This window comes from Mustela erminea, chromosome 20, assembly GCF_009829155.1.
Source record: "Mustela erminea isolate mMusErm1 chromosome 20, mMusErm1.Pri, whole genome shotgun sequence".
Taxonomy (NCBI): Eukaryota; Metazoa; Chordata; class Mammalia; order Carnivora; family Mustelidae; genus Mustela; species Mustela erminea.
This window is the reverse complement of record NC_045633.1, coordinates 33,612,310-33,628,901: the sequence shown is the minus strand read 5'-3', so window position 1 is coordinate 33,628,901 and position 16,592 is coordinate 33,612,310. Positions and strand designations below refer to the sequence as shown.

General features: G+C 50.5%; 1 protein-coding gene across 6 annotated transcripts in view; it reads right to left on the bottom strand.

Annotated features, from left to right (window-relative positions):
- Nucleotides 1-24: 24 nt before the first annotated feature.
- Nucleotides 25-16,592, bottom strand: part of STYXL1 (serine/threonine/tyrosine interacting like 1) — a 60,171-nt gene continuing 43,603 nt past the window's right edge. For all 6 annotated transcript variants that reach the window (XM_032328668.1, XM_032328670.1, XM_032328669.1 and 3 more), the window contains 3 exons: nucleotides 14,159-14,256; nucleotides 12,452-12,564; nucleotides 25-1,517 (listed from right to left, as the gene is read on the bottom strand). In XM_032328668.1, the coding sequence (XP_032184559.1) occupies nucleotides 1,386-1,517; nucleotides 12,452-12,564; nucleotides 14,159-14,256 (343 nt within the window). In that variant the 3' untranslated portion in view covers nucleotides 25-1,385. The remainder of the gene's footprint in view (nucleotides 1,518-12,451; nucleotides 12,565-14,158; nucleotides 14,257-16,592) is intronic.

The window sequence follows — 16,592 nt, the reverse complement described above, 5'->3', positions numbered from 1 at the left end:
GGCCCTGGGCGGGGCCGGGGCGGGGCCAAGGGCAGCAGGGGGCGCTCACCCCGCGGCGCTCGGCGGGCGGGGGGCTGGCGCGGTGGTTCCCGGCCGGGGCTCGGCGGGTCGTGCCAGCCGCGTGCGGCGGCCCACAGCGCTCCGGCCCGTCGTGCTGGCAGTAAACCGAGACGCACGGAGGTGACCCCGGCCTCGAAGACTCTCGTCCTTGGGAAAGCGGCGCCTCTGCAGGGGGAGGATTCTGAACCTCTCTTCTACGGCGGGCGGCCGCCGGTCGCCCTGATCCCCGGCCCGCCCTGACCCCACGCTCGCCGCGGCGGGTCTTCCAGAGCCCGCAGACGGCCGGACCTAACGCACAAGCTATTCCGCATCGTGCCCCTGATGGAAACTTCCCAGGGCTCTGCCCTGGAGCCCCCAACCCACAGAGCCATCGCTTGCAGCCAGTCTCTGTCCAGGCTCCTGTCCTAACTGATCCCAAGCCTGAGTCCACGGGACAGCTCTTACCTTAGAGCAAAACCCCACTCCTTGAGGGCTTGGGCTTCCGTAGGGGAGAGGGGGGGACTCCCCCCTCCTGCAAAGAGTCCTGGGAGGGAAGATGACCTTCACCTCTCTGTCCCTCCCCAGCTGCGCACAGGGGGCAGGGAGTGTCTGCTGAGTGACGTGGACATGGACATCCTAAATTCCCTGTCAGTCCCGTTGCCTGCCCTCTCCCGACTGGGGCTACGGATGCAGCCAGCGCTGGGAAGTGCGTTCTGAAGAACAGTCCCTTTAAGACCTGAGGAATTTCTAGAAACAGGGGTGAAGGAGATAGGAGGGGTGGAAATCTCTTCTTGAGGAACCCAGCCAGGAGGAAACGAGTGGGAGGAAGGAAAGAAAATCCGAACATGGCATGGCATCGACGGGCAGAGTGGTGGGGAGGGCTGGGACCCAGGGTGAGACGGGACTGTATTTGTGCCAGGAGCTTCCCAGTGCTGTGGAGCCTGGCACCTGGGCCAGGGCTGGGCCCGGCGGATCTCCATCAGTGCACGGGCACTGCGACAGCCTGTGAGCCAACCGAAGGCAGGGGGAACCCCTGGAGCTCCTCCCAGCCAGCCTCCGAAGGTCATGGGGGCACGTGGGACAGCTGCTCAGAAGCTCGATGCTCTTCCAGAAGCAGCCTCCATCGAGCGCGGGGTGGGGGGGGACCCTGGGACGGGGGTTCTCCCGGAGTCTGGGCAGAGAACACCTGCTCCAGGCTGTGGACGAGAAGCCAGAGCAGAGCTGCAAGAGGCTGACACAGGACTCCAGGCGGCAAAGGCCTTCTCTTTCCACACCAACCCGGTTACACGGCCTGGCCCACTACCCCCGGGAGGCCCTCAGGACCCAGAGCTGGACCATAGGGAAGATCAGTAGAGCGGATCCAAGATGTCTGTGACGGAGTCTCCGAGGATGACCTTCTCCCACTCGGACAGCTGAGCCACCAAGCCCTGGCTGGGATGCACGTTGTTTTTGCACTTCTTGACATGAGCCCAGGACTTCTGTCAATGTAAGGAGGAGAAAGCTGACTTCGGGATGGGACCGGGGCCTTTCCACCTACATACAGCGGCGGGACGAGAGGCATCTGCCCAGGGGCCAGCATGGCTTTGCGGCGGGACACAGAGGCAGCAGCAGGCCAGCGCCGATGCAAGAGTCATGGGAGCCGCGCTCTGTCTTGAGCGAGTCCCTCTGCTGCTGGACATGGAGGCAGGGACCCCTCCTACTTCAGATGGCCCCCGTGACGCTTCAGACAACGTGGGTGAAAACTCCCGTGGGCAGGAGCGCACCATGGCCGCGCCCGGCACACAATGCCACCTCGACGAAGGTTTGCACTGTGAACGGATAAATTCACGGGAACGGGAAGAGCACTGTGGGGGGCATTCTCCAAAGGAGGGAAACCGGAGCCGCTTGCTCTCAAGTGCCCACCTTAAAACACAGGAAGAAAGAGGACAAGCCGGTCTCCGTCTAGACTGAAGCCAGAGGAAAAAGGAAAAGGTCAAAGCGGGGCCTCAGCAAACTAGGAAGAGAAAAATGCACCCGAACGTAATAAAGGCCTAGACGACAAGCCCACGGGTGACATGCTGGTGCAAGATGGAAAGCTTTTCCTCTAAGATCAGGAAAAGGACAAGGAGGCCCGCTTTTATCACTTCTGCTTAACATTCTACTAGAAGTCCTAACCCCCAAGGGGGGGGGGGAGCGCAACAGGGAGTCCAACTGGAGAAGTAAAATTACCTGTTTGCAGATGACATGGCTGTATGTGTAGAAACCCTTTAAAGATTACACCGAAACAAACATCTGTCAGAATAAATGAATTTAGCGATGTTGCCCCATTACGAAATCCCACACTCCAAATCAGTTGCATCTGTATACATTAATGATGAAATCCGAAAAGTCAATTAAGAACAAATTTCGCTTTACAATGGCATCGAAAGGAATCTGATTATGTAGGAATAAATTTAACCAAGGAGGTAAAAGACCCGTACCCTGAAAATGACGAAGCATGGTTGGAAGAAACTTAAAAAGACACAAATAAATGGGAAGACATCCTCTGTACGTGGCTCAGAAGACGATACTGTTAGGCTGCCGGGACTACCCAAAGCTTCTGTAGATTTAATGCAATCTCTACCAGATCCCAACAGCGTTTCTTGCAGAAACTGAGAAACCCATCCTGAAATTCATATGAAATCGCAAGAGACCCCAAACGCCAAAACAATCTTGAGAAAAGAGAACCACACTAGAATTCTCGTGCCTCCTGATTTCAAATCTCTGAAGTTACTACAAAACTACAGTGATCCAAACAGTGTGGTGTTGGCACACAGACGGACATTTAGACCAAAGGAACAGGACAGACGGCCCAGAAATAAGCCCTCACACGTAGGGCCAAGTGGCTTGAACGAGACTGCGAAAACCATTCGGAGAAGAAAGGGCAGTCTTGTCAACAAACGATGCTGGGAAAGCTGGAAATCCACACACAGAAGAGCCAAGCTGGACCCCTATCTCACAGCATGTGCAAAAATCAAAATGACTGAAGACTTAAATGTGAGAGCTTAAGCTATAAAAATCCTAGATAAAAACAGAGGAGAAATGCTTTATAACTTGGATTTGGCAATGATTTCTCTAAGACATCAAAAGCACAGGTGATTAAAAAATGGGCAAATTGGGATGCCTGGATGGCTCAGTCGGTTAAGTCGCTGCCTTCGGCTCAGGTCGTGATCCCAGGGTCCTGGGATCGAGCCCCGCATCGGGCTCTCTGCTCATCAGGGAGCCTGTTTCCCCCCACCCCCTGCCTGCCTCTCTGCCTGCTTGTGCTCTCTCTCTCTGACAAATAAATTTTTTTTTTAAATCTTTAAAAAAAAAAAAAAAGGACAAAGTGGACTACATCAAAATAACGAACTTCTGCTTAGTCTTGGGTAACAGACAGAAGGTTGCTGGGGGCTAGGGGGAGGGATGGGGTGGCTGGTGATGGACATTGGGGAGGGTATGTGCTACGGTGAGTGCTGTGAATTCTGTAAGACTGATGATTCACAGACCTGCACCCCTGAAGCAAATAATACATTATATGTTAATTTTAAAACTTTAAAAATAACAAACTTTTATGCATCAAAAGACATGATCCGCAGAGTGAAAAGGCAGCCACAGGATAGGAGGAAACATTGCCAAATCATGTATCTGATTTACGTTCAGGTGTTCATATGAAGAAAGTAGAAAGAGCTCTTCAAACTCAACCAAAAAAACCCCCAAACAATCCAATTTAAAAACAGGCAAAGAACTTGAATAGACATTTCTCCAAAAGACAGATAAATGATCAATAAGCACATAAAAAAAATTTGCTCAACACCACTAATCATTAGGGAAATGCAAATCAAAACTACAATCAGATACCACCTCACATCCATGAAGATAATTATTTTATTTTTTAAAAACCAGAACACAACAAGCATTGGCAAGGGGGTAGAAGAACTTGAACCCTTCTGCACTGTTGGTGGGAATGTAAAATGGTGTAGCCGCTATGGAAAAACAGTATGGAAATTCCTCAAAAAATTAAAAACAGAGGGGCGCCTGGGTGGCTCAGCTGGCTAAGCGTCTGCCTTTGGCTCAGGTCATTTTCCCAGGGTGCTGGGATCGAGCCCCGCATCGGGCTCTCTGCTCAGCGGGGAGCCTGCTTCTGCCTCTTCCTCTTCCCCCTCCCCCTCCGCTCATACTCTGTCTCTGGCTTTCTCTCAAGTAAATAAATAAAATCTTTTTTAAAAAATTAAGAATAGAGATACCATATAATCGAGCTATTTCACTTCCGGGTACCTACCCAAAAGAACTGAACCCAGGGTCTTGAAGAGATGTTAGTACACCCGTATCTGCAGCAGCACTGTTCACAGTGTCTAAAACATGGGGGAACCCAAGCATCCATCAATGGACAAACAGAAAAACAAAACGTGACATACATACACCACGGAATATTATTTATTCCGTCTTTAAAAAGAAGGAAATTCTGACACACGCGACAATATGGATTTTCTCAACAATTATGAGAAGTGATATAAACCAGGCAAAAAAGAGACAAATATTGTATAACCCACCGATAGGAGAAGTCTAGAGTAGCTGAAATCACAGACACAGGGAGCAGAATGGTGGTTGCCGGGCTCGGGGGTGGGGAGAACAGGAAGTTACTGTTTAATGGGTACAGAGTTTGTTTTACAAGACGAGAAGAGTTCTGGGGATGGATGATGCTTAGAAAGCATTTAATACCACTGAACTGTACACTTTTAAAAAATGTTTTAGGGACGCCTGGATGGTTCAGTCAATTAAGCGTCCAACTCTTGCTTTTGGCTCAGGTCATCATCTCAGGGTCATGAGATCAAGCCCATGTCAGGCTCCACAGTCAGTGTGGAGTCTTCTGGAAATTCTCTCTCCCTCTGCCCTGCCCCCCATTTGCACATGCTCTCTCTCTAAAATAAATCTTAAAAAAAAAAAAAGTGGTTAAGATGCTTAATGTTACATTATATGTATTTTAACCCAATAAAAAGAGAAAAAAGCTACAATGAGATACCAGCTCATACCCATTAGGATGGCTATTATTTGATTAAAAAAAACAACAACAGGAAAACACAAGTGCTGGTAACGATGTGGAGAAACTGGAACCCTTGTGCGCCACTGGCGGGAAGGTAAAATGGTGTAACTGGCATGGAAAACAGTATAGTGATTACTCAAAAAAGTAAAAATAGAATTCCCATATGATCCAGCAATTCTACTCTGGATATTTACCCAAAATAACTGAAAGCAGGTGGCCAGTGGGGCTTGTGTTTATGGGTTTAACAGCACAGTGGCAAAACAAGAAATAATTCATCTCAGGGCTTAGTGCAAAAGGAGCAAACAGGCATGCCTATCTTCTGGTCTTCCCCTGAAAAAGATGTATTTACATATTTTTAAGTCTGTTTCCAATCAGCCTGAATCCAGGTGCGGACTGAGACCATCCCCTTTAGGGCACTGAAATGTCCTGGCAAACCTTCAGCTACTGGGAGCCGCTAAGAAGAAAGCAAGCTGGGAAATGTTTGAGAGACAACCAAGAACTAGGAAAGGGTTGAACCAGGTTGAGCCCACTGACACAAGGTCACTCTTTCAAAGGTGGCTGTTTTCCCTAATGCATAGAAACCAACAGAGTCAAAGAAAACGAAAAACAAAAACAAAAACCAGGAATACAATCAAATGAAAGAAAAAGATAAAATCGCATATGGGGCAACTGGGTGGCTCAGTGGGTTAAGCCGCTGCCTTCGGCTCAGATCATGATCTCAGGGTCCTGGGATCAAGCCCCGCATCAGGCTCTCTGCTCAGCGGGGAGCCTGCTTCCTCCTCTCTCTCTGCCTGCCTCTCTGCCTGCTTGTGATCTCTCTCTGTCCAATAAATAAATAAAATCTTTAAAAAAAAAAAAAAAAGATAAAATCTCATAAAAACATCTTAATGAAACGGGGACCAGTGATTTACCGGATAAAGAGTTCATGCCATAAAGATGCTCACCAAGTTCCGGAAAACATTGCATGAACAAAATGAGAATCCAGCTAAGAGAGAGAAAACGAAGTACCCAACAAGTCACAGGGTTGAGGAATGCGATAACTGAACTGAAAAAATACAATGGAAAGATTCAACCACAGACACAGGAAGTGGAAGAAAAGGTCTGTGGACTGAAGGTCAGTGGAGCAGAATCAAAGCAGGAGAACAGAAGGAAGGAAGGAAAAGAAAAAAGAAAAAGAGTGAGCATATCTTAGGGGACTTACGGGCAATACCAAGAGAATCAACATTGACATTACAGGGGTCCCAGAAGGACAAGAAAGAGAAAGGGACAGACAACTTCTCTGAAAAAAATAATACTGCATACTTCCCTAGCCTGGAAAAGGAAATAGATACCCAGAGTCCAAAGAATTCCAAAAAAGATGCACCCAAAGAGATCCACACCAAGACCTGTCACAATTAAATTGTCAAAAGTTAAAGACAAGGAGGGAATCTTGAGAGCAACAAGGGAAAAACAACTTGGTACACACGAGGGAAGCCCCATTAAACTCTCAGCAGATTTTCAGCAGAAACCCTGCAGATCAGAAGGAAGTGAGGGGATATATTCAAAGTGCTGAAAGAAAAAAACCTGTCCACCAAGAATACTCTACAGAGGGGCGCCTGGGTGGCTCAGTGGGTTAAGCCTCTGCCTTCAGCTCGGGTCATAATCCCAGGGTCCTGGGATCAAGCCCCACATCGGGCTCTCTGCTCAGCAGGGAGCCTACTCCCCCCACCCTGCCTGCCTCTCTGCCTACTTGTGCTCTCTCTGTCAAATAAATAAATAAAATCTTTAAAAAAAAAAAAAAAGAGTTGAAGACGTTAATCACCACTAGACCAGATTTACTGGTCTTTACTTCTTTAGGCTGAAATGAAATGGCACTGACTAGTAACAGGAAAAGAGGCACCCATAAATATCACTGATAAAGTAAAATTCAGAATAATCTAATGTGGACATGGTGGGTTCACTTATAAATGTAGCATGAAGGTTCAAAGACAAAAATAGTACAAACAGCTGTAACTCCAATAATTCTGTAACGACATAAAAGACAAAAAGATGTAGATTGCGACATCGAAACCACAAAACGTGGGGGCTGCGGAGTAAAGATGCAGAGCTTAGGCTGTGTGCAAATTTAAGTTGTTATCAAGACAGACTGTTATAAGTTGTTTTATGTAAGCCTCAAAACCTATAACAGATACACAAAAGATAAAGGAATAAGCATTGCACTACGGAAAAACCACCAAATCACAAAGGAGGAGTGCAAGAGAAGGAAAAAAGGAATTACAGACACAGCCAAACAACAGCTAATGAAATGGCAGTAAGTCCATACCTAGCAATAATTACCTTAAATGTGAATGGACTAAATTCTCTAATCAAAAGATACAGAGGGACTAAATGACAATGTCCCATCTATATGCTGCCTAAGACACTCCAGATGTTCAGATACACACAGACTGAAAGCGAAGGGACGGCAAAAGATACTCCATGCAAATGGAAACCAGAAGAAAGCTGGGGCTGCTATCCTTATATCAGAAAAAATAGACCTTAGGGAGCCTGGGTGGCTCAGCCAGTTAAGCTTCTGCCTTTGGCTCGGGTCACGATCCCAGAGTCCTGGGATCCAGTCCCACATCGGGCTCCCTGCTCGACGGGAATCCTGCTTCTCCCTCTGCCTGCTGCTTGCTCTCTCTCTCTCTCTGACAAATACATAAATAAAATCTTTAAAAAAAAAAAAAAGAAAAAGAAAAAATAGACTTTAAGACAAAGACTGCAATATGAGACAAAAAATGTCATTATGTAATGATAAATGAATCAGTTCAACAAAGAGATATAACATTTATAAATATTTATGCACCCAACAAAGGAGCACCTAAATATACAAAGTAAATATTAATGGACCTAAAGAGAGAAACGGACAATAATATGTTAATAGTAGGGGACTTTAATACCCCACTTTCTTTCTTTCTTTCTTTCTTTCTTTCTTTTTAAGATTTTATTTATTTATTTGACAGACAGAGATCACAAGTAGGCAGAGAGGCAGGCAGAGAGAGAGGAGGAAGCAGACTCCCTGCTGAGCAGAGAGCCCGATGCAGGGCTTGATTCCAGGACCCTGAGATCATGACCTGAGCCGAAGGCAGCGGCTTAACCCACTGAGCCACCCAGGCGCGCCCCCCACTTTCTTTCTTTTTTTTTTTTTTTTTTTAAAGATTTTATTTATTTATTTGACAGAGAGAAATCACAAGTAGATGGAGAGGCAGGCAGAGAGAGAGAGAGGGAAGCAGGCTCTCTGCTGAGCAGGGAGCCCGATGTGGGACTCAATCCCAGGACTCTGAGATCATGACCTGAGCCGAAGGCAGCGGCTTAACCCACTGAGCCACCCAGGCGCCCCCACTTTCTTTCTTTTTTAAGATTTTATTTATTTGTTTGAGAGAGAGAGAGCATGAAAGGGGAGAAGGTCAGAGGGAGAAGCCGACTCCCCATGGAGCTGGGAGCCCAATGCAGGACTCGATCCTGGAACTCTGAGATCATGATCCGAGCCAAAGGCAGTCACCTAACCAACTGAGCCACCCAGGTGCCCTAGTCCCCCACTTTCATCAACAGATAGGTCATCCAGACAGAAAATCAATAAGGAAACACTGGCCTTAAATGATACAATAAGCCAGATGGACTTAACAGACATTTACAGAACGTTCTATCCCAAAGCAGTAGACTACACATTCCTCTCAAGTGCACATGGAACAGCCTCTAGGACAGATCACATGTTAGGCCACAAAACAAATCATAATAAATTTGAGAAGACTGAAATATTATCAAGCATCTTTCCTAGTTTTATGGTATAAAACTACAAAGTGATTTTAAGAAAAAATTGGAAAATGCACACATATATGGATATTACTGAACAACCCATGGGTCAATGAAGAAATCAAAAGAGAAACCAAAAATATCTTGAAGGGTATGTGGTTGACTCCGTTGGTGGAGCATACAACTCTTAATTTCAGGGTTGTGGGTTTGAGCCCCACACTGGGTATAGAGATTACTTAGAAATAAAACCTAAGAAAGAAAAAATGAAAAGGAAAGGAAAAGGAAAAGAAAAAGAAAAAAAAAGCCTTAAAGTCTCCATCAAAAAAGTATTAGCACTAATGAACAAATTCAGTAAAGTTACGGGATACAAAATCAATGTACAAACATCAGGTGTGGAGCACCTGGGTGGCTCAGTGGGTTGAGCCTCTGCCTTCGGCTCAGGTCATGGTCTCGGGGTCCTGGAATCAAGCCCTGCATCGGGCTCTCTGCTCAGTGGGGAGCCTGCTTCCTCCTCTCTCTCTGCCTGCCTCTCTGCCTACTTGTGATCCCTGTCTGTCAAATAATTTTTTTTAAAAAATCTAAAAAAAAAAAAAATGACAGATGTAATATGTGCATTTTGCCGTTACGGAGGGAAAAATCCATGGTACCCTGGGCAGAGCTACGTAGTTGCAAGGTTTATTAAGTCCTGGTCAGGTCAGATAGGTCCTTTGAGGACAAAGTGTAACCATGGTCCCCCATGCTGACCGTTCACAACCCCTTTCCAGCCCACAGAGCACCTGCTGGGACACAGCGAACACCTGTGGGTAGAAGAGGTTTGGGGGGGTGCGGTGTGGGGAGTCATGGCCAGGTAACTCTCAGAAACAGGATCACTGCCCGATTCTTCAGACAACAGGCCAGTGCTCCCCCTGCTGCCTTAGAGCCCTGTGGAAAGCCCAGATTCTGAAACTAACTGGGTCATGTGGCTTTGGATTCTGCTACTTACAACTGGGGGGCCTTGGGCAAATTATTCAGCCTCTCTAGACCTCCTGCCAAACAGTTAATAACATGCTGTGGGGTCACTGGGTTTTCAACACACATGAAGTCCTCGCAAACACACGTGGGAAGCCCTCTGCCAATGTTAGCTAGTACAATGCCTCAGCAGTTGGTGTGTGTTTTTGTTCTTTTTTTTTTTTTTTTTTTCCCTTTGAAGACCTTTAAGGAACAAAGTTATTCCCAGTAGGTTAAAGGAGCTGAAATAGGTTTCTTAAGGGCTCGCTGGCTCTGGGAGCCCATCCACTCTTGTGCCAAAGCTTTGAAAGCCAAGGACAGGCACAGTGGCCCCGGGTGCCAGATTCCTCCAGTTCACCCCTCAGCTTCCCATTCCTGGTCTTGGTACCCCAAGGAACGGAGTAGGGACCATAAACCCCAGGAAGCTGTATACTGCCCAAGAGTGGCCCACACTGCCTCCCCTTTTTCTTGCCAGTGCCCTGGGCTCTGACCATCACCTCTGAGCTAACAACAGCCAGGGGCACAGCGGCCCCCAAGACCACAAAGACAACAGGCGGGGGGACCGTCTCTCTGGACCCCGGGTGGCAGCAGAGCTGAGCCCCGGTCAACCTCTGTCAGCAACCCAGGGCATTGCTTGGTAGCAAGAAAACCTAACCGCCACCCAGGACTGACTCAGTCTGGAAAGGACCCAGCAAGGTCCCCGCGGCAGTCCGTCCTGCCCACAGCTCCTTCTGTCGCGAGTTCTCTAGACGTTGACTCAGAGCAGAACGCCCAGCAACAGGACTTTCCTGTACATGAGGCAGAGTTTGCTGCCCCAGGATGGGAGCCCCGGGGCTTCTCCCAAGAGCAAGGACGATCTGGCCCTCAGGGGCCCAGGCGCCTGCCCTCCCACTGACCACTGAGCCGGACAGCCACACCCGGACGGGCCTCAACCTCCCTCCTGGAGTCATGCGGGGGCCAGTAAAGGTCAGGGTGCGGGCCAACACGTACGCTGTCACCAGGGGGGCCTGGCCCTCGCTGCTGGAGAACTCAGAGCCAGGTGGGAGTCCTCTCTCTCTGTTCTCGGCCCAGCCAGCTCTGGAAGCCACTCGGGCCGTGGCTGGCTGGTCAGGGCTGGGGAGCATCACGAAACATCAGAGTTGCAAGGCTGTCAACCTTGTCGTGCCCAGATGTCCCTGTGAGTGATCAGGGAGCCAGGACCACCGCAGGCCCCGGGGCTCCAAATGGCCCCATTCAAACTCCGGGCGAGTTCAAGTCCTGGAACGCCCCCTGCAGGCAGAGAGCTCGGCTGCCTCCCCCCAGCTCCCCCTACTTCTCTTCCTCCGCGTTCTAGCTCAACAAGGCAGCAAAGGAGAGGATGTGCGAGCAACGTCACCCCTCCCCCCGGCACACCCCCAGAACACTCCAGCAGGCAGGGACCCCCGACCGTTCACCTTGCACCGGGTGAGACCCGGGCTCTGGGCCTGGCTCCAGGCCTCATGACTCTGCGTCCGCTTTTCTCTTTCAGTCGTGGTAAAAGAGACGTAACAGAGAACGGCCCATTGTCACCGTGTTTGGAGCTACGGTTCAACGGAAGAATTCACCACGCTGTGCGACCGTCACCACTGTCCACCTCCAGAACGTTCACATCCAGGAAACAACGCCCCATTCTCGCACCTAACGTCCTCCTGGTTCATTCACGTGGCAGCAGGTATCAAAATGTCCTTCCTTTGTAAGGCTGAGGACTACTCCGTAATGTGGAGAGATCACCTGTTTAGTATCCTGTCGTGTGTCGTGGCGTCCTACGTGGCGTCCTACGTGTCGTGTGTCCTACGTCTTGGTGATGGTGAGTCCCGCTGCTACGAACAGGACCCCACAAACATCTGAGCCCTGGCTCTGCTCCCTTCGGGTAGGTACCTCCAGGTGGGATTGCTGGCCATCTGACACTCTTCCTAGCCATCAATTTCTCCAAAGAGCACAGGGGGCCAATATCCAAAACCACTGGCAATGGGCTTGACCATGGTCATTCTTTGACCCTCCCCTTCCTTCCAGCATAGCCTCAGGCGTACAGGGGAGTTTTGGGGCTCCACCGAAGCCCTCTGAAGTCTGGCACAAACTATGTCTCCCTGAGGGCCAGCCACCATCTCCTCGTGCCGTGGAAAGGCACTGCCCTCGGCGTCAGGAGCACTGGTTCCACGGGGTTTGTGGTGACAGGTCTCTAACCCCCTTCTCCAGTCTGGATTAAGACCATGCCAGGGTCATAGTTCTCCGGCTCCAACCAATAGCCAAAATGCACCTTCCTTGGAGAAGGCTGAATGGACCCTGGTAGACAGACAGACAGCAGCAGGGGACACGCAGATGGTGCTGCTGGCCATGGTCTAGCCCAGCCTGAGTCCCTGGGCCTGTCCCCTATGCCAAGCCCCAGGCCCTCATGCAATAGCCTCAGCCTCTGGCCCAGACCTTGGGGACCTTGACCTTGGGTGTGCTATGCTGGGTAGAGCACTGGACGTGCAGTTCCCTTTCCAGATCCTTCTCTTCCCACCCTCTAGTTAGGGCCGCCTTCCTCCCAGGTCCAGCTCTGACCCTGCCTGCTGGAGGGAGCTGCAGTCCGAGCCTTGACCAGGCAATGCGTACCTTCAAGGTCTGCTCGTTCCAGTGCATGAGGAAGGCCAAGACGGCCACGCAGCCACGGTTGATGCCCAGGGTGGAAAAGACCAGGATGACCGAGCCAAGCTGGAGGTGAATTTCTGCAAAAGGAAAGAAAGGGGTAGGAGGCCAGTGGGGGCTTGAATGTGAATTGCTGCGTTCAGTGGGCCCGAGGTCCAGGAGCGAGTTCAGACCCAGCACAGCAGGGTCCTGGCTGGCCATGTCACCTCTCTGGGACACGCTTTTGTCACCTGGCAAACAGGGACCCTCAGACCTCACTGGCAGTTCAAGAGAACCACCCTGGGGGGTCAGCATGATCGTGCAAAGGTCTTTTCTTGGCTCTCCAGGCTACCAGCCCAGGAAGCTCCATGACCAGCTGGCCTCTCCGGCTGGGATGGACGAAGGGATGGTCCCTCCACACACACCCCCAACCCCAGCACTCGGGTACCGACAGAGGCAGCGTGGCCTGGCCTAGGTGTGAACCCTGACCCTGCCACTCACAGGGTGTGGGGCCTGAGCGTGGTACTCCAAGCCACCGTTCTGTCAACTAGAAACCGGGGGGTCAGTAGACTACCTATGAGACTACCTATGAGACTCTGTGCTGTACCCAGCCCAGCACCTGGCCCAGGGAGGTCAGCTATAATCACACCTAAAGAAGCCCCTGAGGCTATCTTGTAGGTGCAGAGGAAGGCCAAGCTGGCTTCCTAGGCCAGTCCCATCACCCCCCAAGCACCGAAGATAATCACAGACCGTCAGCACTGGAGGAGGACCACGAGCTCATGAGCCAGTGCCTCATCATATGGACAAGGAAACAGAAGCACAGAACAGTTAAGGGCTCGCCCAGAGCCACCCAGCAAGGCAGGGCTGGAGAGGGACCCTCTCGGCCACAGGGCTCTGCCACCCTGCAGCAGGACACACGGCCAAGTGGCAACCTCAGATACTAGTCAAGTGATAGCTGAACCTCCTGGGCAGATAAAGGACGTCCTCTTCCAGCGCCCCCACAGGCGGCCAGGCGAGCAGGGGCTGCACTGCGGTACAGCAGGTAGTCCCGGGCCAGGGCCCTGGACCCGACTCGACCTCACTCTCTCCAGCCACTGTGCTCTGGGGCAATCCTGAGACCCGAATGACTGACAGTTCCACCTTCCATGAGCGGTCATGGCCAGGTGTGGTGGGAGAGCTAAAGGGGCACTGTGCACACACGGGGGGATCGCAGATTTCAGAGCTGGGAGGGTCCCAGAGCTTTCCTTCTACCCTCCCCCCACCCGCACACCAGACAGGAGGGCAGGGACAAAGCCCAGGCCCGAGCAGGCCTCCCTGAACGCCTGCACCCACAGTGGACCAACAGGTGCTCACTGACCAAGAGGCTCAGTGAGGCCAGGACTGGGGCCTGGCCAGACCCTAGAGGGCCTAGCAGTCCAGCCAGGGCCACAACACGGGGCACTCAATGGGCAATGTGGAGCTCTTATTCAGCCCCACGTCCCCCAAGGTAAATGTGTCTGTCCACACTGCCGAGAGCTCCTGAGGGCCGAGCTTGTCCTGGGGCCCCGCTGCCCTGGCTGGTGGTGCTGGGCCCTGCCCTTCCTCTCCTCAGTGCTGGCTGTCACCCTTAGGAACAGGCCTGTGGACAAGGTGCCACAGCCCCCTCTGGTCCCTGGGCACAGGGAAGCCACTGCCTGGTCAGAGATCGTTCCTTACCAAGGAAGTGGCAGAGGTGCCGTAAAAAGGGGGAAATGTTGGCTTCTGGGGAATCTTCTATCTTGATGTGCAGAAGTTTGTCACTGTCGTCCACGAAACTAAACAGAAGGAAAGCCCAGGAAATCAGGCAGATTCGCAGACCGCCCCCCCATCCCCACCAGAGTGAGCCTCGTGCAGACGGGACCACGTGGAAGGGACGTCGAGGATAAGCAGGCGGGCAAATGCCGAGCTGTCTCAGAAACCGGCACCGGCCTCGTGGGGGTGTCCGTTAGGTGAAGTCAGTTACTCCATGGAAAGCATTTGGCAATCTGCTTGGCACACAGTAACTGCTCAATAAATGTGACATCATTATCATCAACCACTCATGGTGCTTCCTTGGAGTATGGTGCAGAAGACCAAATGAGGAAGGGAAGGAACCAGTAATGAGCTTGGAGAATGAACCTGCTATGTTGAATGGAGAAAGCCAGGTAAGAGCGATGGAGAGTGTTGGGGTGGTGGGGGGCTGTCTGAGACAGGGTGGTCAGGGAAGGCTTTGAGCAGAGGCTAAAGGAGGTGACGGAGCAAGCCAGGCAGCCATCTGAGGAAAGAGGGTTCTGGGTAGGGGAGAACACAAGTGCGAAGGTGCGGAGAGGCAGCATGTTTAATGGATTCAAGAAACAACAGAGAGGTGAGTTGCTAGAACTTCTGAACAAGGCGGAGAGAGGAGGGAGAGAAGGCATGCGGCAGGTTCTATGAGAGGAGGCCTACAAGGAGCCTGCAGAATGTGTGGCACATAGTATGTGGACAATGTTAGTTATGAAGACTGGTGTACTGGTGACATTGGGCAGCATGTAGACCACTGTTGCATGCAGAAAGCTGCAGCAGATTCAGAAACAAAAAGAGGCTGGTTTAGTTTCAGCACTTACAAGAACAATTCCCATCCATCCATCTGTCCGTTCATCCTTTCCTCCCTATCTCTCACTCTCTCTCTCCCTCCCCCATCTATCCATGCATCCATCCAACCATCCGTCCATCCAGCCATCCACCCATCCATCCAACCGTCCATCCATCCATCCAACCATCAATCTATCCGTCCATCCATCCAAACATCCATCCATCCAACCATCCATCCATCCATCCAAACATCCATCCATCCAACCATCCATCCATCCAACCACCCAACCATCCATCCATCCATCCATCTGACCATCCATCCATCCATCCATCCAACCATCCATCCGTCCATCCATCCATCTATCCAACCATCCAACCATTCATCCATCCAACCATCCATCCATCCATCCATCCATCCATCTGACTATCCATCCAACCATCCATCCAACCATCCATCCATCCATCCATCCATCCATCCATCCAACCATCCATCCATCCATCCATCTAACCATCCATCCATCCACCCAACCATCCATCCATCCATCCAACCATCCATCCATCCACCCAACCATCCATCCATCCACCCAACCGTCCATCCATCCATCCAACCATCCATCCATCCATCCAACCATCCATCCAACCATCCATCCAACCATCCATCCATCCATCCATCCAACCATCCATCCATCCATCCAACCATCTATCCATCCATCCATCCATCTGACCATCCATCCATCCATCCATCCATTCCTTCTTCCTTCAGACACTCAATGCCTACTGTGTGCCAGAATTTGAGCTGGACCTTAATGGACAGAAGCTGAACCAAAGAGGGCCGGCATCTCCCAGCTTCAAGGAGTTCCCAGTCTAGTGGGGGAGGTGGACCTAGAAAGAAATAGCCCCAATCCAGTGGGCTAGGTTTACAGATAAAGCTCTGCACGTGATACTGCAGAGGAAGGGCAGGGAGAAGACGAGGAAGCTGGGGAAAGCTTCACAAGGTAGGAGGCATCTAGGTGGAGAAGGTGGAAGGATTCAAGGTTACTATGTAAAAATCAACTGCATTTCTATACACTGGCAACAAACAGCCAGAAAGTAAAATTTTAAAAATACCATTAATGACCACCTCAAAAACACCAAATACTTGGGAAAAAAGCTGACACAAGATGCGCAAGTTTCCTGTACCCTGGAAACATTTTCGAGAGAAATCAAAGAGCAGAGTAAATGAAGGGGCAGACCATGCTCACAACCGGGAGACTCAACATGGGTAAGGATGTCAGTTCTCCCCAAATTGGCCTCTGGATTCAATTCTATCCTGAGCAATATTCCAGCAAGGTCTTTGTAAAGACTGACAAGAGGATTCCAAAGTGTATTGAACATGCAAAGGAGACAACTGTGAAAAAGAACAGAAGGAGAGGACCAGCTCTCCCGGATTTTACAATTATAAAGCTATAGTAGACAAGAGTGCAGAATTGATTGAAAGAAAAACACAGACCCATGCAAGAGAATCAAGAATCCAGTTATATGACATGGAGGCAACTAGAGGGCATTATGCTGAGCGAAATAA